At 40.3% G+C, this 22,171-nt stretch overlaps 1 protein-coding gene across 1 annotated transcript; it reads left to right on the top strand.

The window, feature by feature from the left end:
* Positions 1–1,023: 1,023 nt before the first annotated feature.
* LOC115057547 (unconventional myosin-VIIb-like) lies at positions 1,024–20,655 on the top strand (the record flags this gene model as incomplete). Its single annotated transcript, XM_029524700.1, has 49 exons — positions 1,024–1,041; positions 1,261–1,362; positions 1,470–1,622; positions 2,775–2,843; positions 2,930–3,045; positions 3,184–3,311; positions 3,430–3,572; positions 3,858–3,971; positions 4,081–4,234; positions 4,970–5,046; positions 5,129–5,248; positions 5,557–5,696; positions 5,790–6,000; positions 6,076–6,211; positions 6,295–6,461; positions 6,786–6,926; positions 7,933–8,091; positions 8,247–8,336; positions 8,570–8,664; positions 8,912–8,996; positions 9,119–9,220; positions 10,542–10,658; positions 10,780–10,974; positions 11,113–11,367; positions 11,449–11,589; positions 12,081–12,149; positions 12,232–12,356; positions 12,550–12,676; positions 12,867–12,986; positions 13,166–13,339; positions 13,454–13,681; positions 14,358–14,525; positions 14,631–14,748; positions 15,010–15,136; positions 15,272–15,438; positions 15,616–15,797; positions 16,084–16,193; positions 16,400–16,554; positions 16,852–17,005; positions 17,092–17,247; positions 18,262–18,367; positions 18,770–18,883; positions 19,130–19,217; positions 19,291–19,397; positions 19,512–19,697; positions 19,819–19,935; positions 20,025–20,108; positions 20,314–20,433; positions 20,560–20,655. Coding segments are annotated over 49 exons (6,426 nt in total), but the record flags the coding sequence as incomplete, so codon positions are not given.
* Positions 20,656–22,171: the final 1,516 nt, after the last annotated feature.

The raw sequence follows: 22,171 nt of genomic DNA, 5'->3' as shown, positions 1-22,171 counted from the left end.
TTTCTCATGTCACTACAGGATAAAAACTCACAATCTGAAGGGAGCAGAATTCAGAGATCATGCTTTTAAGCAGTCGCAGGAGAAAAAAGGGCAGTTTGGTTATTTTTCATTATAGTGACTGATCCATAACCAATATTAACCACCTACGGTAAATATTTCAGTTAGTTTTTTTTCACAGACCACAGCTGAGTGATTAAGTCCACACAGATGATTAAGTCTCTCAGGCCATAAATCTGATCCTCTTTCAATGCAAAAAAATGCTTAATCTTGCATTTCCTTCTTTATTGCAGTAAAAGCCCATGGGATGCTTCACACTGTCTCTGTCTGTCAGCTCAGGTGCAAAGACTGCCTATAATCACATTGTAACAGTCGCTGTTTGTTGAGTCGACGACATTGGAAATTTATATAAAGTGTTGTTTAATATTCATAGATGTGTTCAAAAATGCTGAGATTTGTTTTGAAAAACATTACTGTCAATGATTGTTCATATGTAAGGATTGGATTTCAGATGTGTGTGTGTATATACACTGTATATCTATACTGTAGATATAGATACAAGCTATGACGGTAAAGTTATATGGGAATTATCATAATTTCAGCGCGACAAACAGATCAACATTACATGGCGTGACAGATATTCATTGTTACATTTGCGATCAGTTTCTCTCCCCATTTGGTTCAAAGTCTAAATGCCATAAAACCGGTGAGTCCTTGGAGGAAAGTCACGTTTCCTCCCCTCCTTCCTCACTCTGAAACAGTTTCTAGAAGGGGTCGAGAAAAACTGTTGCTCCTCAGCAAGCTGCAGGAGTGTGTACTGAATAACGATTGCTGTTTGAAGGTTTGGCAACTGTTTTGTCTATTTTATCTAAATATAGATCTAAATATATCTAGACGGCAGAGAAAACCTTCATTTATAAGGTAACAAATATTTATTCTTCTTATTTATATATTTATATTTCTATTTATTGCAAATTTTAACTCATCGTATGGATTTCTTTGTTTCGGCAGTTTGTCATCTAAAAATTGGTGATGCTGAGAAAGGTAAGACAAGTCCTTCAGTGTGTACTACTTTTTAGTATTATTCATATTGGTCAGGTTATTACCAGCCTTCTGGTAAGTACAACAAGATCGTGTCGCCACGCCCTGCAATCTTTTGTCCAAGGAAATATTGTAGACTATTAAATAATATTGTAGATTGTAAAAATGAAGCCATCATAATCCCACATGCTGCACTGGCTGCTTTGTGCTTTGTGTTTTCAGGGGGAGTGGGTGTGGGTGGACTCTGATGTTGGGGTACCCATCGGTGCCAGGGTCAAAGTGACACCAGCTGGTCAGCGGTTCCTGGTAGATGATGAGGGGAAGGTAAGCATCCACAGCAGAATGAGACTGTTCACGTTGTTCACGTTGTTAAAAGCCTTTCAGCCCTGGGATGCACTGTGACATTATTTCCCACCTCAACGTTCTCCCAGGAGCAGACACTGTCCCAGGAGCTGGAAGCCTCAGTCAAGATCATGCACCCTACATCAGTGGAGGGTGTGGATGACATGATCAAGCTGGGTGACATGAACGAGGCCGGCCTCCTCCGAAACGTGCTGCTCCGACACCAACGAGGAATCATCTATGTAAGGCACTATTAGTAATACACACGCTGCAATGAGCCTTTCTTAAAATGCCCTATGTATTGCATATTTCATCACTAGTTTCTGAATTTGAGAAGGGGAAAACATTTGACATCATATACAGACGTCCGGCCTTCTCTTTGGACATTGCGAACCAATTTTTTTGCAGCTGACAGTCTCTTCAAACTCAAATATTTTAGGCTTCGGTCTTGCAGTGTGATTCTGGAAGTAGCTTAAGGTGGATTTTGAGGTTTGCTTTGAATTACAGTCCAGCCTTTAGAAGCCAACCTCTTTTCAGTTTCACTCTCACAACTGACTGCAGGACTTTTGCATCCAGAACTTGCTGATATTTAGTGTAATTGTGTCTTTCCTCGCAATCCTCCACCAAATTCTGCTGCTTTTTTCCTGTGGACACAGAGCTCAGTTTAGTCTCATCTCTTCGCAGCTTGTTTCCCAAAAGACTTTGCCTCATCCAGGTGTTGTGTTGCTGTAGACTTGTGATGATGCAGCAGATCAGGTTTCCTTCCATGTAGACTCAGTTTGTGCGCATACAGCTGAATGGTCTCACTCCTGTGTCAGCTAAACCCTCCTGCTGCTCCCTGGCAGTTGTGTGGGGGTGTTTGTTTTACCTCTTTGCCCAGCACAGGTGCAGCCCCAAATCTCACTGATCCTGATATTGTGGATGATGGTGAGAATTTTAAACTGGAAAAAACAATCATATTTTTTTTCATGCCCCTCTGTTTTTTATTCATTTTTGCTGTGTTGTGCTTCATCTTGAATCATTGGACTGTATGGCTCAAACAATGCAGTTGGCAGATCTAGGAACAGCTTGTAAGCAGACCATAAATTGCTCAGGTCAAACACTGACTTTCATGCTCCAACAGGACATTGTCAACTGACTTTGTCATATTAATTCTTTTTCTTCCCACTGCTTTGGGGAAAACAAACATTGTGATTCTAGTCTCCTCTTCAGTATACAGATAGTGGCTAAAATCTCAAAGTCTAATATGTCTTAACCTGAGTGAATCAAAGCAAAATCAATTGCGCGGCCAGATGCCAGAAGGGATAAACACGGCTTGTTCTTTTTTAAAACAATGTATTATAAAGCTAATGGAAATGATTGCTGACTTACTATCATCAACATTTATCTTGTAGACCTACACAGGCTCTGTGCTGGTTGCAGTGAACCCTTACCAGGATTTTCCTATATATTCATCTGACCAGGTGAGACCTGCTGGAATTAACAAACATTATGCAAGTATAAACTCTGGGTCTTTGTTCAAAAACACAGTTATATGTGTCGCCTTCAGGTGAGGCTGTACCATGGCCGAAAGCTTGGGGAGCTGCCGCCACACATCTTTGCCATTGCTGAGTCCTGCTACTCTGACATGTTGCACCATCGGAAGAACCAGTGCTGCATCATCAGGTCGGACCAAAAACTCATTGAAAAAGAAAAAGTCACAGCGAGCTCCTAACTGCTGCCTGCAGGCAGCCCCAGGGGAGATTAAATGTTGTTGGGTAAAACTTTTCAACCACTAAATCATTGATTATTCTTTCTTCTCAGTGGGGAGTCAGGAGCAGGGAAGACAGAGAGCACTAAACTGATCCTTCATTACTTGGCAGCCATCGGCAGGAAGCTCTCTGGGCAGGGGATAGAACAACAGGTCCTGGAGTCGAACCCAATACTGGAAGGTAAACACAATTATACACATAAGATACAAATGAACTGGTTTATTCAATAATCCAGTAATTGGCACACACGTGTGTAGACCAACTGTAGGCCTGAGCTTCTCTGTTGTGTGTGCTGCAGCTTTTGGAAATGCCAAAACAATCCGTAATGACAACTCCAGTCGCTTTGGGAAATATTTGGAGATCTTCTTCAATAAGGATGGATTGATTGAGAGTGCTCGTGTGGAGCAGTATCTTCTGGAGAAGTCTCGTGTCTGCCATCAGGTGAAGCAGCTCTTTCCAAACAAAGCCAACTGCTATCTCTCCGCAGGGCAGGTCAATACCGTAAACTTGTAAAAGCGTAGTGCAGAAATTGCAGTAGGTCTTGCTAAATAAACGGTCGGTGTTAACAAGGGTGACAGGCTCCCATCGGCCTGCAGAGAGAACAGCCTGGTGAAAAACATTGTTATTTCTGCCCATTCACTTCCACCCATCTGACAGAAAAATTATTTCTTTAAAATACTTTCAGATTATCTTGTTTTTATGATAATGCATACTCCACACCTTCAGGCATCGGAGGAGAGAAACTACCACATCTTTTACTGCATGCTGGCAGGAGTAACCGCAGAGGAGAAGAAAACTCTGCAACTTGGAGACGCTGAGGAATACAAATTCTTAACCAAGGTATTACAATAAATGTCTGCAGATCGTTTTGACATATTAACCAAAGAGATGACATATTATCTGCTCACTGCATGTAACTAATCGAAGTTATCCCTCCCGTATGTGGCAGGGTGACTGCATCGTGTGCGAAGGCAGGGATGATGCCAAAGACTGCAGCCGCATCCGCTCAGCCATGAAAGTCCTGACATTCTCTGAAAACCAGAGCCAGGAAATCTTCAAGCTGCTGGCAGCCATATTACACCTGGGAAATGTCAGCTTTGAGGGTGAGTGTCTGTATTTTATGTAGTTCGCACATATTTTAGAGTTTACTTATTCAATTCATTTATTTATGTGGCAATAAAAACTGTTGATAAAACAGAAGTTGTTACAATGATTACATATCTCTAATCTCTACTTCTGGCTGAATACATTGAAGAAAATAAACACGCAGGGATGAGTCACAATACAAAATGCAATTAGTATAAACAATAATTATACAGCCTCACAACAAGGTCATGGCCGGCTGAAACAGATCAGACTCCAGGGACCCAACTTGCTTTATGTCAACAGCCCTGGAAATAGTTTATTGACACACTTTGGTCCCTTAATACCAATCAATCATTCTAATTGTTGCTGCATGACTTGTATGTTCCTTTATAACCAGTTTACTGACACCTTTTCAATGTGATCGAACAGCACGAATGTGCGGATGAGTTAGTTTCTACAGATAAAGCTTTTTTCTTTTTTTTTTTTTTTTTGCATTATGTCAACCTGTAATGACAGAAACGTGTATTACTATTTATTATTATTATCATAAGTGTTCTAATAATCATCTGAGGCTGTTTTTACATTTACCTGAGTAAGGCGTAAGTACCACAATTGTGCAGTATATCTACACTTCTACCATAACAAGTACATTGAATATGCTGCACTCATTATAATAACTTCTTAGGATTGACATTTTGTCACAAAAGTAAATATTATTGTCAATGTTACAATCAACCTTTTGTTCCCATCAGCCACCACTCAAAATAACCTGGAAACCAGTGATGTCAACAGTTCAGACCATTTCAGCAATGCGGCATCTCTCTTGGAGGTGGGTCTCCCTTATCCATCAATTGAGCTTCATTCTTTTAGCATTAAATAACTTTATGTTTTCTGGTGTTTGCTCTCTGCAGGTGAAGAAATCTTCTCTGGGGATGAGTTTGACGAACCGTTCCTTTTTCACCAACAGAGAGAGGGTGATCAAACCCCTCAGCTCTGAACAGGCTGCCAACTGTAGAGACGCCTTTGTCAAGGTAAGAAAAACCAGGCCACTGACAGTAAATTCATATTTTGTATATTCCCTTGTTCATTATTGTATCACGGCTGTACATGTCAATAACATTCACTTGTAGATGTTGGTTGCTGTATTATGCAAATTAAAAAAAATTCCCCATTGACGGCCTACTAAAGGATATCTTATCTTACCTTAGCTCATGCATTATATGAGAAGTGTCATAATCCAACACAATGAGGTGATCAGGCCATGTCAGAAAATCCACCAGGTGTAGTTTCGCTTGTTAAAACTTACAATGCTGAACTAATAGTGATCTGTGTTTCTCAGGCTATCTACAACAAGATGTTCATGTGGATCGTCGAGAAAATCAACAGCGTCATTTATAACAAGCTGCTGAAGAATTCCAAGTCTTACCAGTCTATCGGATTGCTCGACATCTTTGGCTTTGAGAACTTCTACACGAACAGGTGCGGCCGCTCCTTCAAACATCTCTCAAGCTCAGTGCATCACAAGTAAGCAACGACTTAAAGCTGAACAAATATCATCCTGTCCTTTTACAGTTTCGAGCAACTGTGCATTAACTTTGCCAATGAGAAGCTCCAGCAGTTCTTTGTTGGCCACATCTTCAAGCAGGAGCAGGAGGAGTACCTGAAGGAGGGCATTGTGTGGAACAACATTGACTTCATTGATAACCAGAACATCCTGGACCTTCTTGTCGAGAAACCCTGCAGCCTGCTGTCTCTGATTGATGAGGAGACCAATTTTCCACAGGTGACTCCATCGCACTGTGGTTACTTGATCCTTTTACGGAAAACATCCACTAACTCTGATTCCGGTTGGTTACAGGGCTCAGATACCACCATGCTGAACAAGATGAATCTGCAGCATTCTTGTAACAAGACCTACATTGCTTCAAAGAGTGAATATGACTCAAGCTTTGGCATTCGGCACTTTGCAGGAGTTGTATGCTATGACTCAAAAGGTAGGCAAACAATTAGCAGTTAGTCTGAAGAGCTAAATGTTCTGCTGTTTGATGCTCAGTTATTTTGTCCTCTTTTTGTTTAGGGTTCCTAGAAAAGAACAGAGATGCCATCAGCTATGACATAATCAAGACTGTCGAAATGTCCAGCAACAAGCTGCTTCGCCAGATATTTGAGAGCGAGCTTTCAACCAATGGTGGGAAGATTAGCAACAACAGGAGGGTCATTGTGACACCCAGGGGCACTCTGCGGGTATAAACATATGATCTCATCAGTTTAGTCTGATACGGCTACACAGCACTTCTCTGTTCTCAAGCAAAATATCGTGAAAATGGGCAAGTGATGTCAACTGTACCAAAACAATCTCCAGCTGTCATTTTACAAGCTGTTTGGCTTTTATTTATTTATTTATTTTTTATTTATTTTTTGTTAATCTTTCAAGGAAAAGATTTCAAGATGTAATCCCAGCTTTGTTTGGCTTCTGCTTCAGGATAGAGTGGACATGCAGCAGTAACATCGGTGTCAGTGTGGTCAGCATCGCCTCACCGAGTTGTTTCCTCTCGCTTTTCCGTGCAGGCCCAGATTGACAAACGTAAACAAATGCAGACACTGAGTGGACAGTTTCGCCAATCTCTGGACTCCCTCATGAAGGCTCTGTTGGTCTGCGAACCTTTCTTCATCCGCTGCTTCAAACCCAACAATGACAAGCAGCCTGAGGTGAATGACTCCAGAGCAGCAGCTGCAGTATAGATGTCCAGAGTAACATTGTTGCTGTGTGTCGTACTTTTAAAAACAACCGTAACATTGAGCTATTATACAATAAATGACCAATAGTGTCTTATATATAATATATGACAAATTATATTAAAAATGTATTTATTTGTTTCCAGTAATAATAGCTCTGCACCGGTTATACCTCCCCCAGTCACCTTTGCTACAAGATGATAATAGAAATTTTCCGATCCGCCATCTGCCCTTGCACTGGATAAACTCACCTCTTCCTGTTATGCGCCATAAACCAATGTGCCATGAGAAAATTTCCTGCATTTATAACCTTCTAATACAGTGTTGGTTCAGCAACTGTAAGGGCTTCTTTTTTGGTCTACCAAGCGTAGGTAATTTATCTTCTTATCTAAGACCACATCTCAAAACTATGAGATATCACTTTAGCCATCAGTTACTGCTTCTAGGACTGTACCTCTAAGGTTTTCTACAGCACTTATAGCTGGATTGATTGCATTAAAATTTAAGAAAGAAGATGGTTCCCAGAGGATGAATCCTGATTATTTTTTTATGATCCCCTGTCTTTCGCTCTATTGCCACCATTTGGTTCACATTTGTGATTTTGAGTTCTCAACTGTTATTGAATGGATCTTACATAAAATTCAAGTGTCATTATTTGGGCCAGAGCATTAAAAGTCCAATTCCGTTTTGTTTTGGGTTTTGGGGTTTTTTTTTGTTTGTTTGTCAAATATTTACAAAACGAATGGCATTTCAGTCTTAAATGCATTTATTGTGCTCATGTAAAATTTGGATGGAAATGGAAAGCATCACGCTGGACACGTCAGCATGTTAGCATTGTGAAGTTAGCATGCTGCTTGGATTAAATTATATCTCTTGCCCTGAAAAAACGTAACAAAATTACTTGATTGCGATGTCGCTGTGATGGAAGAATACAGAAATGTTACTCAGGACTACACTACAGTATGAATCTGTTCTCTAGGTGTTTGACAGAGGGCTCTGTGTGCGTCAGCTGAGATACTCAGGCATGATGGACACCATCCGGATCCGGAAACTGGGATACCCAATCCACCACACGTTTGAGGAATTCCTGAAGCGCTACAGGGTGCTCCTGAAGACAACCGTCTGTGACCCCAAAACTGTTAGTCCAGATAGTAATCCTGTTGATGATCCTTCATCACATTAACTGCTTGTTTCATCAGATTCCTGTCTTAATTACTAATTCCTCTGAAGGAATTTGGACTGTTGTTGCTTGCTTTAGAATTAAGACAAAGACTTGATTGTCTCTCTCAATAGACAGCTGCTGCCTGCTGTGAAGCCATCTGCAAGACAGTGATTAAAGACAAGGACAAGTGGAAAATAGGCAGGACCAAGATTTTCCTGAAGGTGCTGACAATGTGTTATTCCAACCATGTTTTAGCACAGCTTTTATCAAGAGACAAGATAATGACTGCAGATTAACATAACAGAAACCGCAGGCACTGTGCGGTAATACACAGTATTGCCAACATTACAGCGGAGTCTTGGATGAACTAGTTTTGGAACAATGTAGTGTCTGATTGTAGGGAATTCCTGGACAAATCGAGTAATAGTAATTAGTCTTTTTCATGCAATTTCAGGATGCTCACAACCACATCCTTGAATGTCTGAGGGGAGAAGAACTAAACAGGGCGGCTGTGGTCATCCAGAGGGTCATGCTAGGACACCAAGACAGGTACAGTTTCTGAACGGAGTAAAGATGATGATCCACACCTGAAAATCAAAAGACTTAATGGGTAGACTGCATTACATTTATTTGCAACCTGTAATCAACCAGAAATATTTATGACTATAGTATTCACATGTGTTCTAAAAATCTAATGAATAAATGGAGATGGTTAAAATAAGTAATAGAGAACTGACAAAATCACGGACACTAGTTTGATGATAAGTGCAAATATTTTGCCTTACCTACCATCCAGAAAATCTTTTCTGAAGAAGCAGAGAGCAGCTGTGGTGTTGCAGAGGCAATGGAGAGCTTACAATGAAACAAGGGAGGAAAGAAAGGTCTAACAATTAATCATGTTTCATAAAACATAGAGCATGTGTTTGATCTAATTTTTGCCTAATATACAATTTATCTCCGGTCCAATGCCTTTATTCTGTGTTTCCATTCTTGCTCCAACTAGCTCAGGCACGGCTATGAGCGGCTAGCATCAAAGATCCTTGGCCGAGCTCAGCAGCTGCAGTTCCTGAGACAGCGAGCTGCAGCAATCACCATACAGTCACAGGCATGTACTGTAGACACTGTAATTCAACTTGCATCAAAATATAATCTGTCCGTCCGTTTCAAATTCTCACATCTGAAAAGGTAATGGCGATATTGAAAGATACACAAATATAAAGAGATTTAAGACTTTTTTTTTTTTTAACACATATCAAACATACACACACACACACAGACACGTTATATTTTTATATACAGAATACATTTAGAAAAATGTATAATCTTGTTATGTTGTTGATGTGTTTCAAATACATTTAAAATTTTATGCAAACGCTTTTTTGCGGTTTTTAATCATCGTGCTGTCTTCACTTTCTGCATACACCCTGTGTCCTCAGGCCTTCACTAAGCCCTTAAAATACAGTAGCGTCATTGAGTTTTAAGTCTCAAATCTATTCTGACATTCACCACAAACTTTGTGAATATGCCTCTTCACACTGTAGAAAGACTCCATTTAATCAGTGGACACCATTAATTTTTATTATGGCTCACCTGTCATAACAAGTACAGGTTAATTATTACAATTCTTGATAAAGGCGCTGCATAGGTGTAAACATTAATTTTGTAGCAAGAGATGACACTTATATGGCCTAAGAAAGTAGCAGAAATGTGCAGAAAGTACTTTTGAATGTATTTTATTGAAGGTGAACAATAACTTTTTTGGCAACACAGTGATACTAAAAAACGGCAAAATGCTTTTCTTGTTTCTTAAGCAGTCCTCCACCCACAAAGCGTACAAACAGCAACAATACATAAGAAGAAAATAAGATTAAAAAAAACGTAAAGAACACAAATCAGTCTGTTTTACTTGGCACAGGATGGACAGTATGGTCCGTGCAGATGACTCATGACATTTATAGCACTTAGTGCTTGTTTTGTGGTCCTTCTCTGAGGGGCCGAATTGTCACCTCCTCCTCTTGGGTGCCTCGGCACTCAATATCATTCCTCATTAGTAGCTTGTCTAAGTTCAGCCAGTAGCACACATAAGCTGAACTTCTCATTGTGTGTGTGTGTGCCTGCATGCTTTTGTTTTTTGTGGTGTGTAAATGGTTGTATAGCTTTGTCCCCTTTTTGTGTACAGCTGTCATGGAAATATGAACAAAGGTAATGTCTTTTTCTAACGTTTGGGTCACTGGAGGAAAAAAGTCATAAAGTTTCAAGATGAAAATTAAAAATATTTGGGCATTTTCTGTGCTGTTGAACTTGGTCTCGGGTCATTTTTGACACGAAAACAACACAAGGGTTCAAGTTAAAATCAAATCTTTTATGGTCTATTTGCGTCTTACAAAGGTCAATAATGGCAATTAACAAGTGCTTATTAACTGCAGGTCCGAGGCTACCAGGCGAGAAAATGCTGGAAGCAAAAGAGAGAGGCCGTCATATTACTGCAGACTTACACCAGAGGACTCCTGGCCAGAAGAGCAGCTCAGAGGATGATGAATGATGTGAGTGCTAAATGTCTCGAAACTTGAAATACTACGAAATGATGAATGTCAGCAGATAGGTGTGCCCTGAATATGAACACTTTGTTCCCCGGCTTTCTCTCTCATCACAAATCCTTAGCAGACCATCGCTTTACGTCTGAAGAAAGAGAACCGGGATGAAATAGCCTTGGCACTTCAGCGGGGACTGGAAAGACTTATCAGCCACTCAGATGAGGAGCCGGTGCCAGTGTTAGAGACCGAATCAAAGACGGAACCGGTCACTGAACAGGATTCAGAGTACTCAGTTAATCTGCAGCCCTCACCTCCTGTTGAAAAGGTGGAACAAAAATGCATCAAAAGCAGATGATTTGGGTTTATCTGTTAATCATGTTATATAATATACCAAATTAACATGGAGAAGTCTTAGATTTGAGATAAACTCAACAAACCTCTGATCTCCTTTGTAACCGTAAAGCAGAGACGGAACAATTCAGAGCCAAAAGAAGAAACTTCATTTGAGACCTCTGGGTCAGATTTTGAAATCAGCACTCCAACATCAAACACCTCTTCCCCATCACTGGAAGAAGATTATGACAAGTTCGATGATGAGTCCGACTTTTCTTTCCACAAGTTCAGCGTCATTCACTTCCAGGGCAATGCTACTCACACGCACATCACCCAGAGACTTAAGCAGCCTCTTCTTCAGCACGACGATGAGGGTGACGCACTGGTAAGAGGACAGAGATTAAAGAGGCGCAGCCTTCCTCTCATTGTCTCCTCAAAAACCCATTCTACACTCATTCTCCTCCAGACATGTCTGACAGTATGGTGGATTATTCTGCGCTTCATGGAGGACATACCAGAACCAAATTCTCAGGAGCATCCAGCCATCTCATGCCATCTGCCACACAGACAGGGCAGGAAGCTAAGCAATCTGGTGGGACTTGACCAGGTAAAGTATAAGAATATTACATGTTAAAACAAAGAATTACACTCATATGGCAACTTTTTGTTAACAATAGATGTTATACTAAATAATCTGTACTGAATATTTGAAGTACCTGAGTTTTGATGTATGATACCAATGCTAAAATATCAGTAGACTGTAGTAGTTGCATTTTTACTCTATTCATTAAAAACGAATAAAAACTGCTTGATACTTCTGACATAGCTCCTGAACAATGGGAGAAAATTTTAAAATGTCAAACATGCTTGAGTCTACCTGGTAGAAACCATCCAGAGTACAATTATTATTATTATGATTATTATTATAATCATAATAATAATGAAAGCTGTCTGTGGACAACCGCGGATACAGCATGTGGATTTTTGAAAATCAGAAACATTGACCTAGTTTTATTGCAAAAAGCTTCTCTGCTGATACAGAAGGCTTGAAAGTCACGAGTCATGGCTCTTCCCTCTAATCAACATATTTCTGAATAGAAAATACTGAGGAAGAACAAGAAGAAGCTTGGGGGCAGACACCGAAGAGCCTCTGCGATCCCTGAGGAAGTCAGTACTAATGCTGCTACGATATTTAATATTCAACCTGCATGTGCACTCTAATTCTTCTCATTGGTTTCATCTTAACCAGTCAGAGGACATGACAGAAGATGAGAGCGTTTTGATCGGGGAAGGTCCGACACTGGATCGGCCACTTTCATCCCTGGAAAAGCTGCACATTATCATTGGATACGCTCTGTCAAGACGAGACATAAGGTTAGATTGGAGGAATCATTCGCATAAGAAAAACAAACATTGATGCGCTTGCTTGTGTACAGTGGAGACTGTATCAAGCATCCATTCAGCTGTCATTACCCTCAACCACTTAACTATGCTCTTTATAAATCTTGTTAGACTCATGCAGTTCTTCTTCTGCCATTTCTGTTATATTTACCGCGGTTCTTATTAGGGATGAGATTTACTGCCAGGTCTGTAAACAGCTGGTGAACAACAATAACAGGTGGAGTCGTATCCAAGGCTGGACCCTCCTTTCCGTCTGTCTCGGGATCTTCCTTCCCACAGACCGATTCATGCAGGTCAGTCTGGAACAGCTAATGAAACTGAAGGTTGCTACACAATGTCGATGATTGATTGTCTAATCAAGAAAATTATGATGAACACTGTTACTTCACCCAGAAGGTCTTGGTGCACTGTTATAGTCAAATTAATAAAGTGTGGCATGGCTAAGAATGGCCATGCTCACCTCTTTTATATTCTGTTCAACAGTATTTGGAGAGTTTTTTACACAATGGACCATATGGTTATGGAAGATATTGTGCTGAGCGCCTGCATCGAACAATAGCCAATGGAGAAAGAAAGGAGCTGCCCTGTTGGATTGAGCTACAGGTGAAAACAACTAAATCTTGTATTTTTCCAGTGACTTTTTCCCAATATTTTCTCTGCTTAGCAGTTACAGTTTCCTCGATCATTGAGTCTGATTTGCAAGTGGTGTGACAGAATCCCTTGCTTATTGGGTTGTTTTGTCGATCTCAATCCCGTATCATCTTCCTTCTCTCCTCTGACAGGCTGCCAAGACGAGGAAACCCATAGATGTGTCTGTGACTCTAATGGATGGTCGTGCCATCGGTTTACATCTGGAGTCAGCTTCCACGTCTGCTGAAGTCTGTCAAACTGTGGCTGAAAGGGCAGCTCTCAAAGACACTTATGGGTTCTCCCTGTACATCAGCCTCTTTGATAAGGTCGACTATAACAAAATAAAAATCTGTAAATGCTGCTTAACCACTGACAAATTTTGACTCTGAATACTGGAGAGAACTACATTTATTCAAATCTTAATGGTCTTTCATCTCCAGATGTGGTCCTTGGGCAGCTGTGAGAAGCATGTGTTGGATGCAGTATCTCAGTGTGAGCAGGAGATGAAGCGACAGGGCAAAGAGCAAAAGGACGCCCCCTGGAGTCTCTCTATCAGAAAGGAACTGTTCACACCCTGGCATGACTGCTCTGCGGACCCCATCAGCACAGATCTGATTTACAAGCAGGTCATCAAGGGAATTAAGTCAGGAGAATACATCAGCGAGAAGGTGAGGCTCTGCAGTTAGGCTTTACGATTCATGCCATATACTCATACATAACTGTAAAAGATATATATATATATATTATTATTTATTTTTTTTAGCGTTAGTAGGCAGCTGCTTTTACTGAACAGGCCATGACATTCCCACCTTAAACTCACTGCTCAGCTTCAAACTACAGAAAACTAGGTTAGTCACTCCCTCGTCAGCATGGTTGAACATTTAACTTCTACCTACAAGTTATCTAAATTTTTATAATGGAAGTAGATGGAAGATTTACATTTGTCGGGCTACTCAAAAGCATAACACCAAACGAATGCCGACGAACACCGCTCCTTATCTTTTGTGTTGATAAGCAACTGTTTGCTAAAGTGGAAGAAATATGTGAGCGATGTGCACATCACAGGAAATGTCCATTTGCTTTGCTGACAAAGTAACTTATTCTGGATTGCTCTAAATTCTTACATTCCCAGTGTCCCTGAAATGAACGCACAGCATATTAGGCAGGAAAAATAAATAATTTCTGTGCGCAGAATCATAAAGAGACCAGAATTGGAGTGATCCAATATAAATGCCTTGTTCTGGGCAGCACCCGTTCTATTGCATGTTGTTCAGTGATAATAATAATAATCCAAGACACCAATAACAATAAAGTGATTCATTTTAACACTGATTTAACTCTCAGGAGGATGAATACGTCCAGCTGGCTATGAAGCACTATTACATCAGGTTTGGCTCTGCATACAGCAAAGAGAATGTCCAGAAGGTGGTTGAGGAGTGCATCACCACGCAACTCATTGAGAGCAAATCTATGACAAAATGGATCCAACTCATCAGTGCAGTATTTTTACAGGTACACGACCAAAAAAGATTCAGAAAGAGCTGCTGTGTATTCTCATTTTTTTTGTGATTTGTCTGTGTAATAGGGTGAAGTCAATCTCACATGCTGATTTTGCAGAGTCCTTATGCCAAAGGGAGAGAAACTTCAGAGAGTGTTAAAGGGGAGCTGGTGGACAGTGCCCGACAGCAATGGCCAATCCACTTCTCCAAGTTTTATGAAGTTACAATGATTTCAGGTTAGACAACATAGAGTTTTTACATGCAAGAGTTCACAATGCATGCTTTTGTAAGTTGCTTCTTTGTTGCTTTGGAGTTATGGTTCGCGGATTTTAGGAGTGTCAAATGCTGTATGTATTTGTCATCTTTTTGTCATATTTTCATAGAGCACTTGTGTAGAGAATTCTCCCATGAAGTTGGATTTACAGTTACAACTCATGTAGTGGCAGAGTACTCACGACCCTGCGCTGAACCACTGTAATTCCCACATCTGTCCACAGGACCCCCTTTGCCAAAAAGCAGGTTTGTTGTAGCTGTGAACTGGAGTGGCGTCTTCTTCATGGATGGAGGAGAAAAAAGACTGCTTGAGCTCCATTACTTAGAGGTGAAGGATGTGAACAAGATGAGGTACAGTATGAGGAGATTTTTCCTTTTGTACTTTTATAAATTCACTCCATAGGAAATTATATTGAATTGTTTGAGGATTTTTTATTTTTTTTAAGAATCATGCAAATAAAACTCTGCGATTGGATATCTGTCTAGTGGCAGCCATGCCAACACCCAATCACTGAGTTTGGACACAGTCCAAGGAGACTTTGTCCTGAAGTGTGCAGAAGCTGCAGACATGGCTGCACTCATAGAGAGTAACCTGGAAGGACTGAGACTGCGCTCAGTGTATGCTGTGGCTCAGCAGGACGCCGATAAACCAGGTACAATAACAAATACAGTATAGAACATATGGATAAAGGCTCTTTGTGCATCTCTGCAAAAAGGATATAATCAACATCAAAAAAATTGTGTTAATATCTGAGAAGCCGTGAAAAGAACATATAAACAAAACACACCATAATATCCTCGTGCCTCTCTGGCTCTCCCTGCTCCCACAGATGACCCCGTGTTCCTAACTTGTAAACGAGGCGACCTGCTGCTGGTAGAAAAAGATGAGGAATATTCACATGAGGAGAACTTGATTAAAGCAACTAACCAGCGGACCAGTAGCAGCGGTGTGGTCTCTACGGACACAGTGAAGTTTCTACCAACTCTGACTAGGCCTCCTGAAGATATGCTGGTACTTCTTTCATTTAGAACTATATACTATTAACGTTAAAATAGGTTATATATAATTTCCACATCATATTTAAATATTGCCTATCAAAGCAAGAATTCTTAGTGTTTACAGATAAGGCAATATATATATATGAATAAATAATTAGTTACAGTTAAATCAATTTAATGCATCACATTAGCTCTATACGGAACAAAAAGGTTTGCAGCACCATGCAGCAGCGCATCCACATGCATGATGCTCCATATGAGACCTTCCTTTAACTGATAAACTGCCTCTGGCCCCTCAGGAGCTGCTCGGTCCACGCTCAAGGAAAACTTCAGCCACACAAGGTGCCCCACAAAGGGAAGACAGCATGGCTCCTTTCTCTTTAAAAGAGTTTGCACTTGAACATTTCAGGTAATGATGTTTTAGGGATGATTAACTTTTTGATATGGGATTTTTGGAAATTTAGAATTTTCCCCTCGGCTTGCCACTGGGATTGTTTGGTAGTGCAATTGAAGAAACAGTGATGTTGAGTGTATTTCAACAGACATCATGCAAATATTATAACATTTAAGTGGCTGTAAACAGTCAAGATGTTGTGGCTCTTGTTTGTAATACAGGGCTGTAAATAAAGATGTGGGTCGCTATGGTGCACCCAAGGGGGCCACCAGGGAGAAGCTATGGGCTTGTTCCAGAGAACCACTGAAGCAGCCAATGATGAAGAGTCTGGTCCATAACTCTGACCTCAGCCCCCTGGCCTGCAATGCCTTCACTGATATCCTTTGAAAATGATGTGTTTCTGTTTCAACTGGAACAGTCACAGATGTTTGTTTAACATCTGTTCCTTATATTATCATTATTATGTAGATAAACTCACAAAATCCAGGTTTTACCAAGGGAATCGAACACATTCTGTTGCCTTCGTTTCACAAATTTAGGAACGGAATGGTGTTTTTGTCCACCTAGTCCAAATAGAATTTTTCTGTATGGGATAGACAGGAAGGTTCTGTGTGACACAGACCGGAGTATAGTTAATACAGTTCATGTGAGTCCTTGACCTCTTGGCTGCTACCCATCCTGAAGTACATGGGCGACTACCCTATCAAACATGCTCGCAGTCCAATAGAGCTGACTGACCAGATCTTTGGTCCAGCCACCCAGCATGAAGCCCTGCAGGATGAGATCTACTGCCAGATCATGAGACAGATGACCAAAAACAGCAACAGGTGCTTCTTCCATCTGTGTGTCTGTAGAATTTAACCCCAGAACCAAAATAGTCCATCCTTTATGAATTTTCCCCCCTCACTCTCAGGTTGAGCATGGAGCGTGGGTGGCAGCTCATGTGGCTATGTTCAGGCTTGTTCCCACCCAGTAAGAATTTGATGAGACACGCTCAGCACTTCATGGAGTCACGGCCCAGAGACCCTCTGGCTGCTGTTTGCTTGCAGAGGCTGCAGGGGATGAACAGGTCAGGATGGACAAACATAAATGAAAACTCATAGACCACATGGCAGTGTCCTGTATGAGGTGTTGGTTAGCAGTCAAACACATGGGATGAAGTCTGGAAAAATTAGGACTGACCTAATATGGGTAAATCCATCCACCTATCTATTTTATGCCACTTAATAGAGAGCCAGTCCACGTTCATTTAATGGCATTATCGTGTTTAATTCTCATATAAAATTGTAAATATATTTATTATAATTTACTGTGAGCAGCACAGCAGCGTAGTAGTTAGCGCTGTCACTCCACAATAAGAAGGCCGCAGGTTCAGTTCCCGGCCTGGGGCCTTTCTGAGTTTCCTCTCACCATCCAAAGACATCATGTTTAGGTTAATTGATGACTCTAAATCGTGTGAATGCGAGTTTGAGTGGCTGTTGGTCTCTGTCTGTCTCTGTCCGTTGGCCCGGTGATGGACTGGTGACCTGTCCAGGGTGACCCTGCCGCTCGCCCAGAACGTTGGCTGGGATTGGCTCCAGCACCCTGCAACCTGGAAACGGAAAAGCAGTAGAAGATGGATGGATGGATGGATGGATATTTTATTGTTTCTCTTTCTTGGACTACACTAACACTGTGAAAACCCTCATAATGTTACTAGACTTCAGTAGACATCACTTTGGTTATCTCACCCTCAAACCAGAGCCCAGGATAACTCTAGTCATGAGTAACAGCAATTAATGTGTACAGTGAAGTTAAAATATTCTCATACAGTAAGAGTGGGATCACTTACCACTTAACAATCAAAGTTTTTTTAAAGGGATGAAAATAAAATTTAACTTCAGTGTGAATCTTTGCAGCAACTTAATCCCCATCAAGAAATGTGATTCCAATACTGCTGAATATTTTAAGGGATTTGGTCTGAAAGAGTCTCCTTGAAATTTCAAATATTCAATTTCAAATCTTGAAATCCGGACAAACATCAGGAATGTGTAATGATTTAGGAACTGTATGTATAATTTTTTTTTTTACTTTTCACCCTCAGTAAAGAGCCAAGAAAGTTTCCTCCCCATCTGGTGGAAGTGGATGCCATCCAACAGAACAGCACCATGATCTTCCATAAAGTCCATTTCCCAAATGACACGGATGATGTAAGACATAACACTGAAATACGACATTCATTAGTCTGCAGGCTGTTACTGCTGTCTGAGCCCTTTGACAATTGATCTGAACACCATGGTTCTGACATTAACTACCATGACTTTTCTGTGCTCAGTAGCAGAAAAAGGCTTTAAACGAAACCTAACCTTAATCCCAAGATCCATTTTTTTTCCAATTCAGTATTTTGGCAGCACTTTTTAAGATGGTTTAACGTAAAGAGTGGAAATGGGGGAAACAGCTAGTCTGGCTCTATGGCATGACATGGGACACATCAACATGGGAGTACAACAATCTGTTTCTGGACAAGTGAAAAGGAATTTCTCAAAATGTTAAACTTTCTTTATAAGTGGGGGTTCATTAGGCATTACATTTTTGCTTCCACTGTGTTGCAGATATTTGAGGTCACGTCAATGACGACAATGAATGATCTGTGCTCAAGTGTTGCCTCTCACCTCAGACTGAGCTCAGCTGAAGGATATGGTCTCTACCTGAAAACACCAAACAAGGTGAGGTTGAGTAATATTCCTGCTCCTGAGATTTAATTCCATTTTTATGTGAGAGACAATAGGATTGTCATTTAGCTTTAGGCATTTGGTTTCCACAGATAAAATGACAGGAAACAGTTGAGACATTTAGGTCCTACATTTTGGTCTGTCCTTTACTAGTAACATTAATATCTCTTTCAGAAATACCAAGTGTCATATCCAAGGCGTAAAATATCAGTGTTGTTACTATCATTTTTTTATTCGTAGGTCACAAGCTTGGATGAGAAGAAATATTTCTTTGACAATTTAAGGCAGACTTCATATGTTGCTAAGAAAATCAAACGTGCCAAAGAAGGTAATTTTATACGTGCACATTCAGTTTTAAGTCTGTGGAATGCCTTATTAATTATCAAGATTTTGTTTGCCAGGCAACCATTCCACTGTCCCCTACTTGGTGATTTTTAAGAGGAAGCTCTGGTTCAATGTGAGCCCAGGGAAAGACCAGGTCGCAGACCTCACCTTCCATTTTCCACAGGTGCAACATTCAACGTACTACCATGCACTCTTCATTGTGCTAGTGACTTTTATTCAACTTTCAAGTATTGAAATATTAAAACGCATACACATCCTCTGCTCTGCTTCCATATAGGAGTGTCCCAAATACTTACGGGGATACCACAATTGCACCAGAGAGGACATGATCAACCTAGGCGGGCTGCTGCTAAGATGTAAAATAGATTCAGACAGGTCGCAGTTTGTCATGATCCCCAGAATGCTGAGGGAGCTGGTTCCTGCTGACAAGATTAAAATCATGTCCAGTGAAGAGTGGAAGAAGGTAAAGGAATATGTGGAAGTGCATATGTAAATATTTGTTTCATAGTAAAATGTCAGACGGGTGAGGAGAGAGCTCTCTTACATGTGAGTCCTTTTCTTCTGTGTTTTTCTCTGTCTTGCAGCTCCTCATCGCCTCATACAAAAAGCAGAGTGGCATCACGGTGCAGGAGGCCAAAATTGCCTTCCTGAGAGCCATTTCCAGCTGGCCTACCTTCGGCTGCGCATTCTTTGAAGTTAAAGTGCGTTTTCAGGGGGTAGTGAAAGCAAAGATCTTCGACAACAATGTGGGAAAACAGTTTTTCAAATTCTGATTATGATTTCATTGCAGCAAACATGTGAGTCTAGCTACCCAAATCCAGTTTTGATTGCCATCAGCAAACAAGGAGTCAGCTTAATAGTCCCAAAGACTAAGGTATGGACATGAATTTCCCTTCATGACACATAGTAGTTTGCTTGTCAGTTTGCATTCGATCTTGTAAACATTAGTGTTTCATCCTGTTATTCTGGTACAGTCTGTCACATTTGACCTCATTTCATTATATCCTCCTGTGGGCTGTCTTTATTAGTAACAAATCATTATATCCTGATGTAGGTTAACCATTATTTCAACCTTACAGGAGCTGCTAGTTATGCACCCATTTAGCCGCATCACTGAGTACCACAGCAGAGGCAGCATCTTCCAGATGACCATTGGTACCCTGGTGAAGGGGTACAACTTTGTCTGTGAAACCTTGCAAGTGAGTGGCAGGCCTTTCTTTTACATTTTATTGAATTATTTCATGTAGATGTCTGGAAATCAATGTGTCCATATGTGTTAATGAAGCCACGAAAGAGGTGATTTTAACTTTTTCCTCCTATTTCAGGCTGACACAATGGAGGACCTTCTTAAATCGTATTTCACCATGTATGAGAGGCAGAAACAGGCCTTCAGACCACAGACCTACCTGAGTTTTCAATGAAAACAAAGACTGTACTATTGTTATTTATCGTCACGATTTTATCATCAAGATTTATTTCTTTACACAGTCATTTATCCCCTGAAGACATTTATTGACATAAATTGTGTTTATTGACATATATTGACATATTTTAGTACAAATCGTCACATCAGATTACCGCTCAAATTTTAATTCAGGAGGGCATTCTTTATTTATAATGCTGTTTCTTGTGTCAGAAGGAGGTGTGACATACGTTGTTATTTTTGAACCTATTTCTGCTCACTATTCACATGCACTTGCAACTAATTAATGAATTATGATTTGCCTATGGTCTAAAACATGGCAAATTAATGTTGAACCCTGAGACCGGAGTGTATGTGATTTTACCTGAAAGTGAAAACATTCAGTTCATCCACTTCCAATTAGCTTGGAAACAACTTTTTTGTGTACCTTTTAAATTTGTAGCATTTTTCACTTCATAACTTTGGGCACAATACTTAAAGACAACCTGCTGTTCTTGCCTAATTTTTAGAACAAGTATAATTGATGCCTATTCTAAGGAATTTTCTCATTAATGTAAATATGTTAATATATAATCGTTGATTGTTGTCATGTGTTGTTTCACATAGTGGCTCTATCTCCCTTCCAGTAAAATGTTCAGTAAGAATCAGCAGCCAACGGCAAGCAAAGGAATTAGTCAAGTGGAGCAAAGGTGATTTTCACAGCAGCCATTTGACACATTATGCGGAAATCATGCAGGTGTAATTAATAACATGATTTATTACTGCATTCCACTAAGCCCTGCCTCTTCCTGGTTCTGTTCATGCAGGCATGGTTTCACATGAACAACTGAATAGAGCTGTAGTCAGTGTGATTAGCAGCAGGTCATTCTTTCAGCTGTCTGCTGTGGGGAAGGCAGAGGAAGCCCAAAGTGACAAAAGGATCAAAATTGTAAAAAATAAAGGCACATTTATAGTATTCAAATTATTTTCAAGTAACATGCTATAACATGCTGTTTCCTGTTTGATCTCTGTTAACGTGATGGCCAACTATTGTTAGATCATGAACGAGTGCTTGCAGTCAGCTTGTGTAAACCCGATTCTTTTGACTCTGAATAAATGTTGACAAATTGAATTCAGTGTTTTCTCACTTTAATCTGACTGTTCTTTTGTCTAGCAGTTAAAAAATCCTGCAAACATCCCAACTGTCAGTGTTCATTATTTTTACTCTACATCGCCGATTATTTTCGAAAGTGTTTGCCTTCAGTAAATCTCCTGGTTTTGGGATTTTTCCAAAATGTTCAGTTACATTATATTCCGCCAGTTCATGACCTTTAATTTACTTTTAAGTTACTTACCTAATGTGCACCAATAATAATTACATAGAGTGAAAGGATATTGTAAAACTGTACATAACGAGCACATAAAATGGTATTCTAAAAATCTATAACAGACACATTTTTATTGCATAAGCACTAATATCCATCTTGCCACTGGCTCCCATTTTAGTTTTGCACCATGCCAGAAATGAGGAGCTT

The sequence above is a fragment of the Echeneis naucrates genome, chromosome 17, assembly GCF_900963305.1.
Source record: "Echeneis naucrates chromosome 17, fEcheNa1.1, whole genome shotgun sequence".
Lineage (NCBI taxonomy): Eukaryota > Metazoa > Chordata > Actinopteri > Carangiformes > Echeneidae > Echeneis > Echeneis naucrates.
This window is presented reverse-complemented; position numbering and strand designations above follow the sequence as displayed.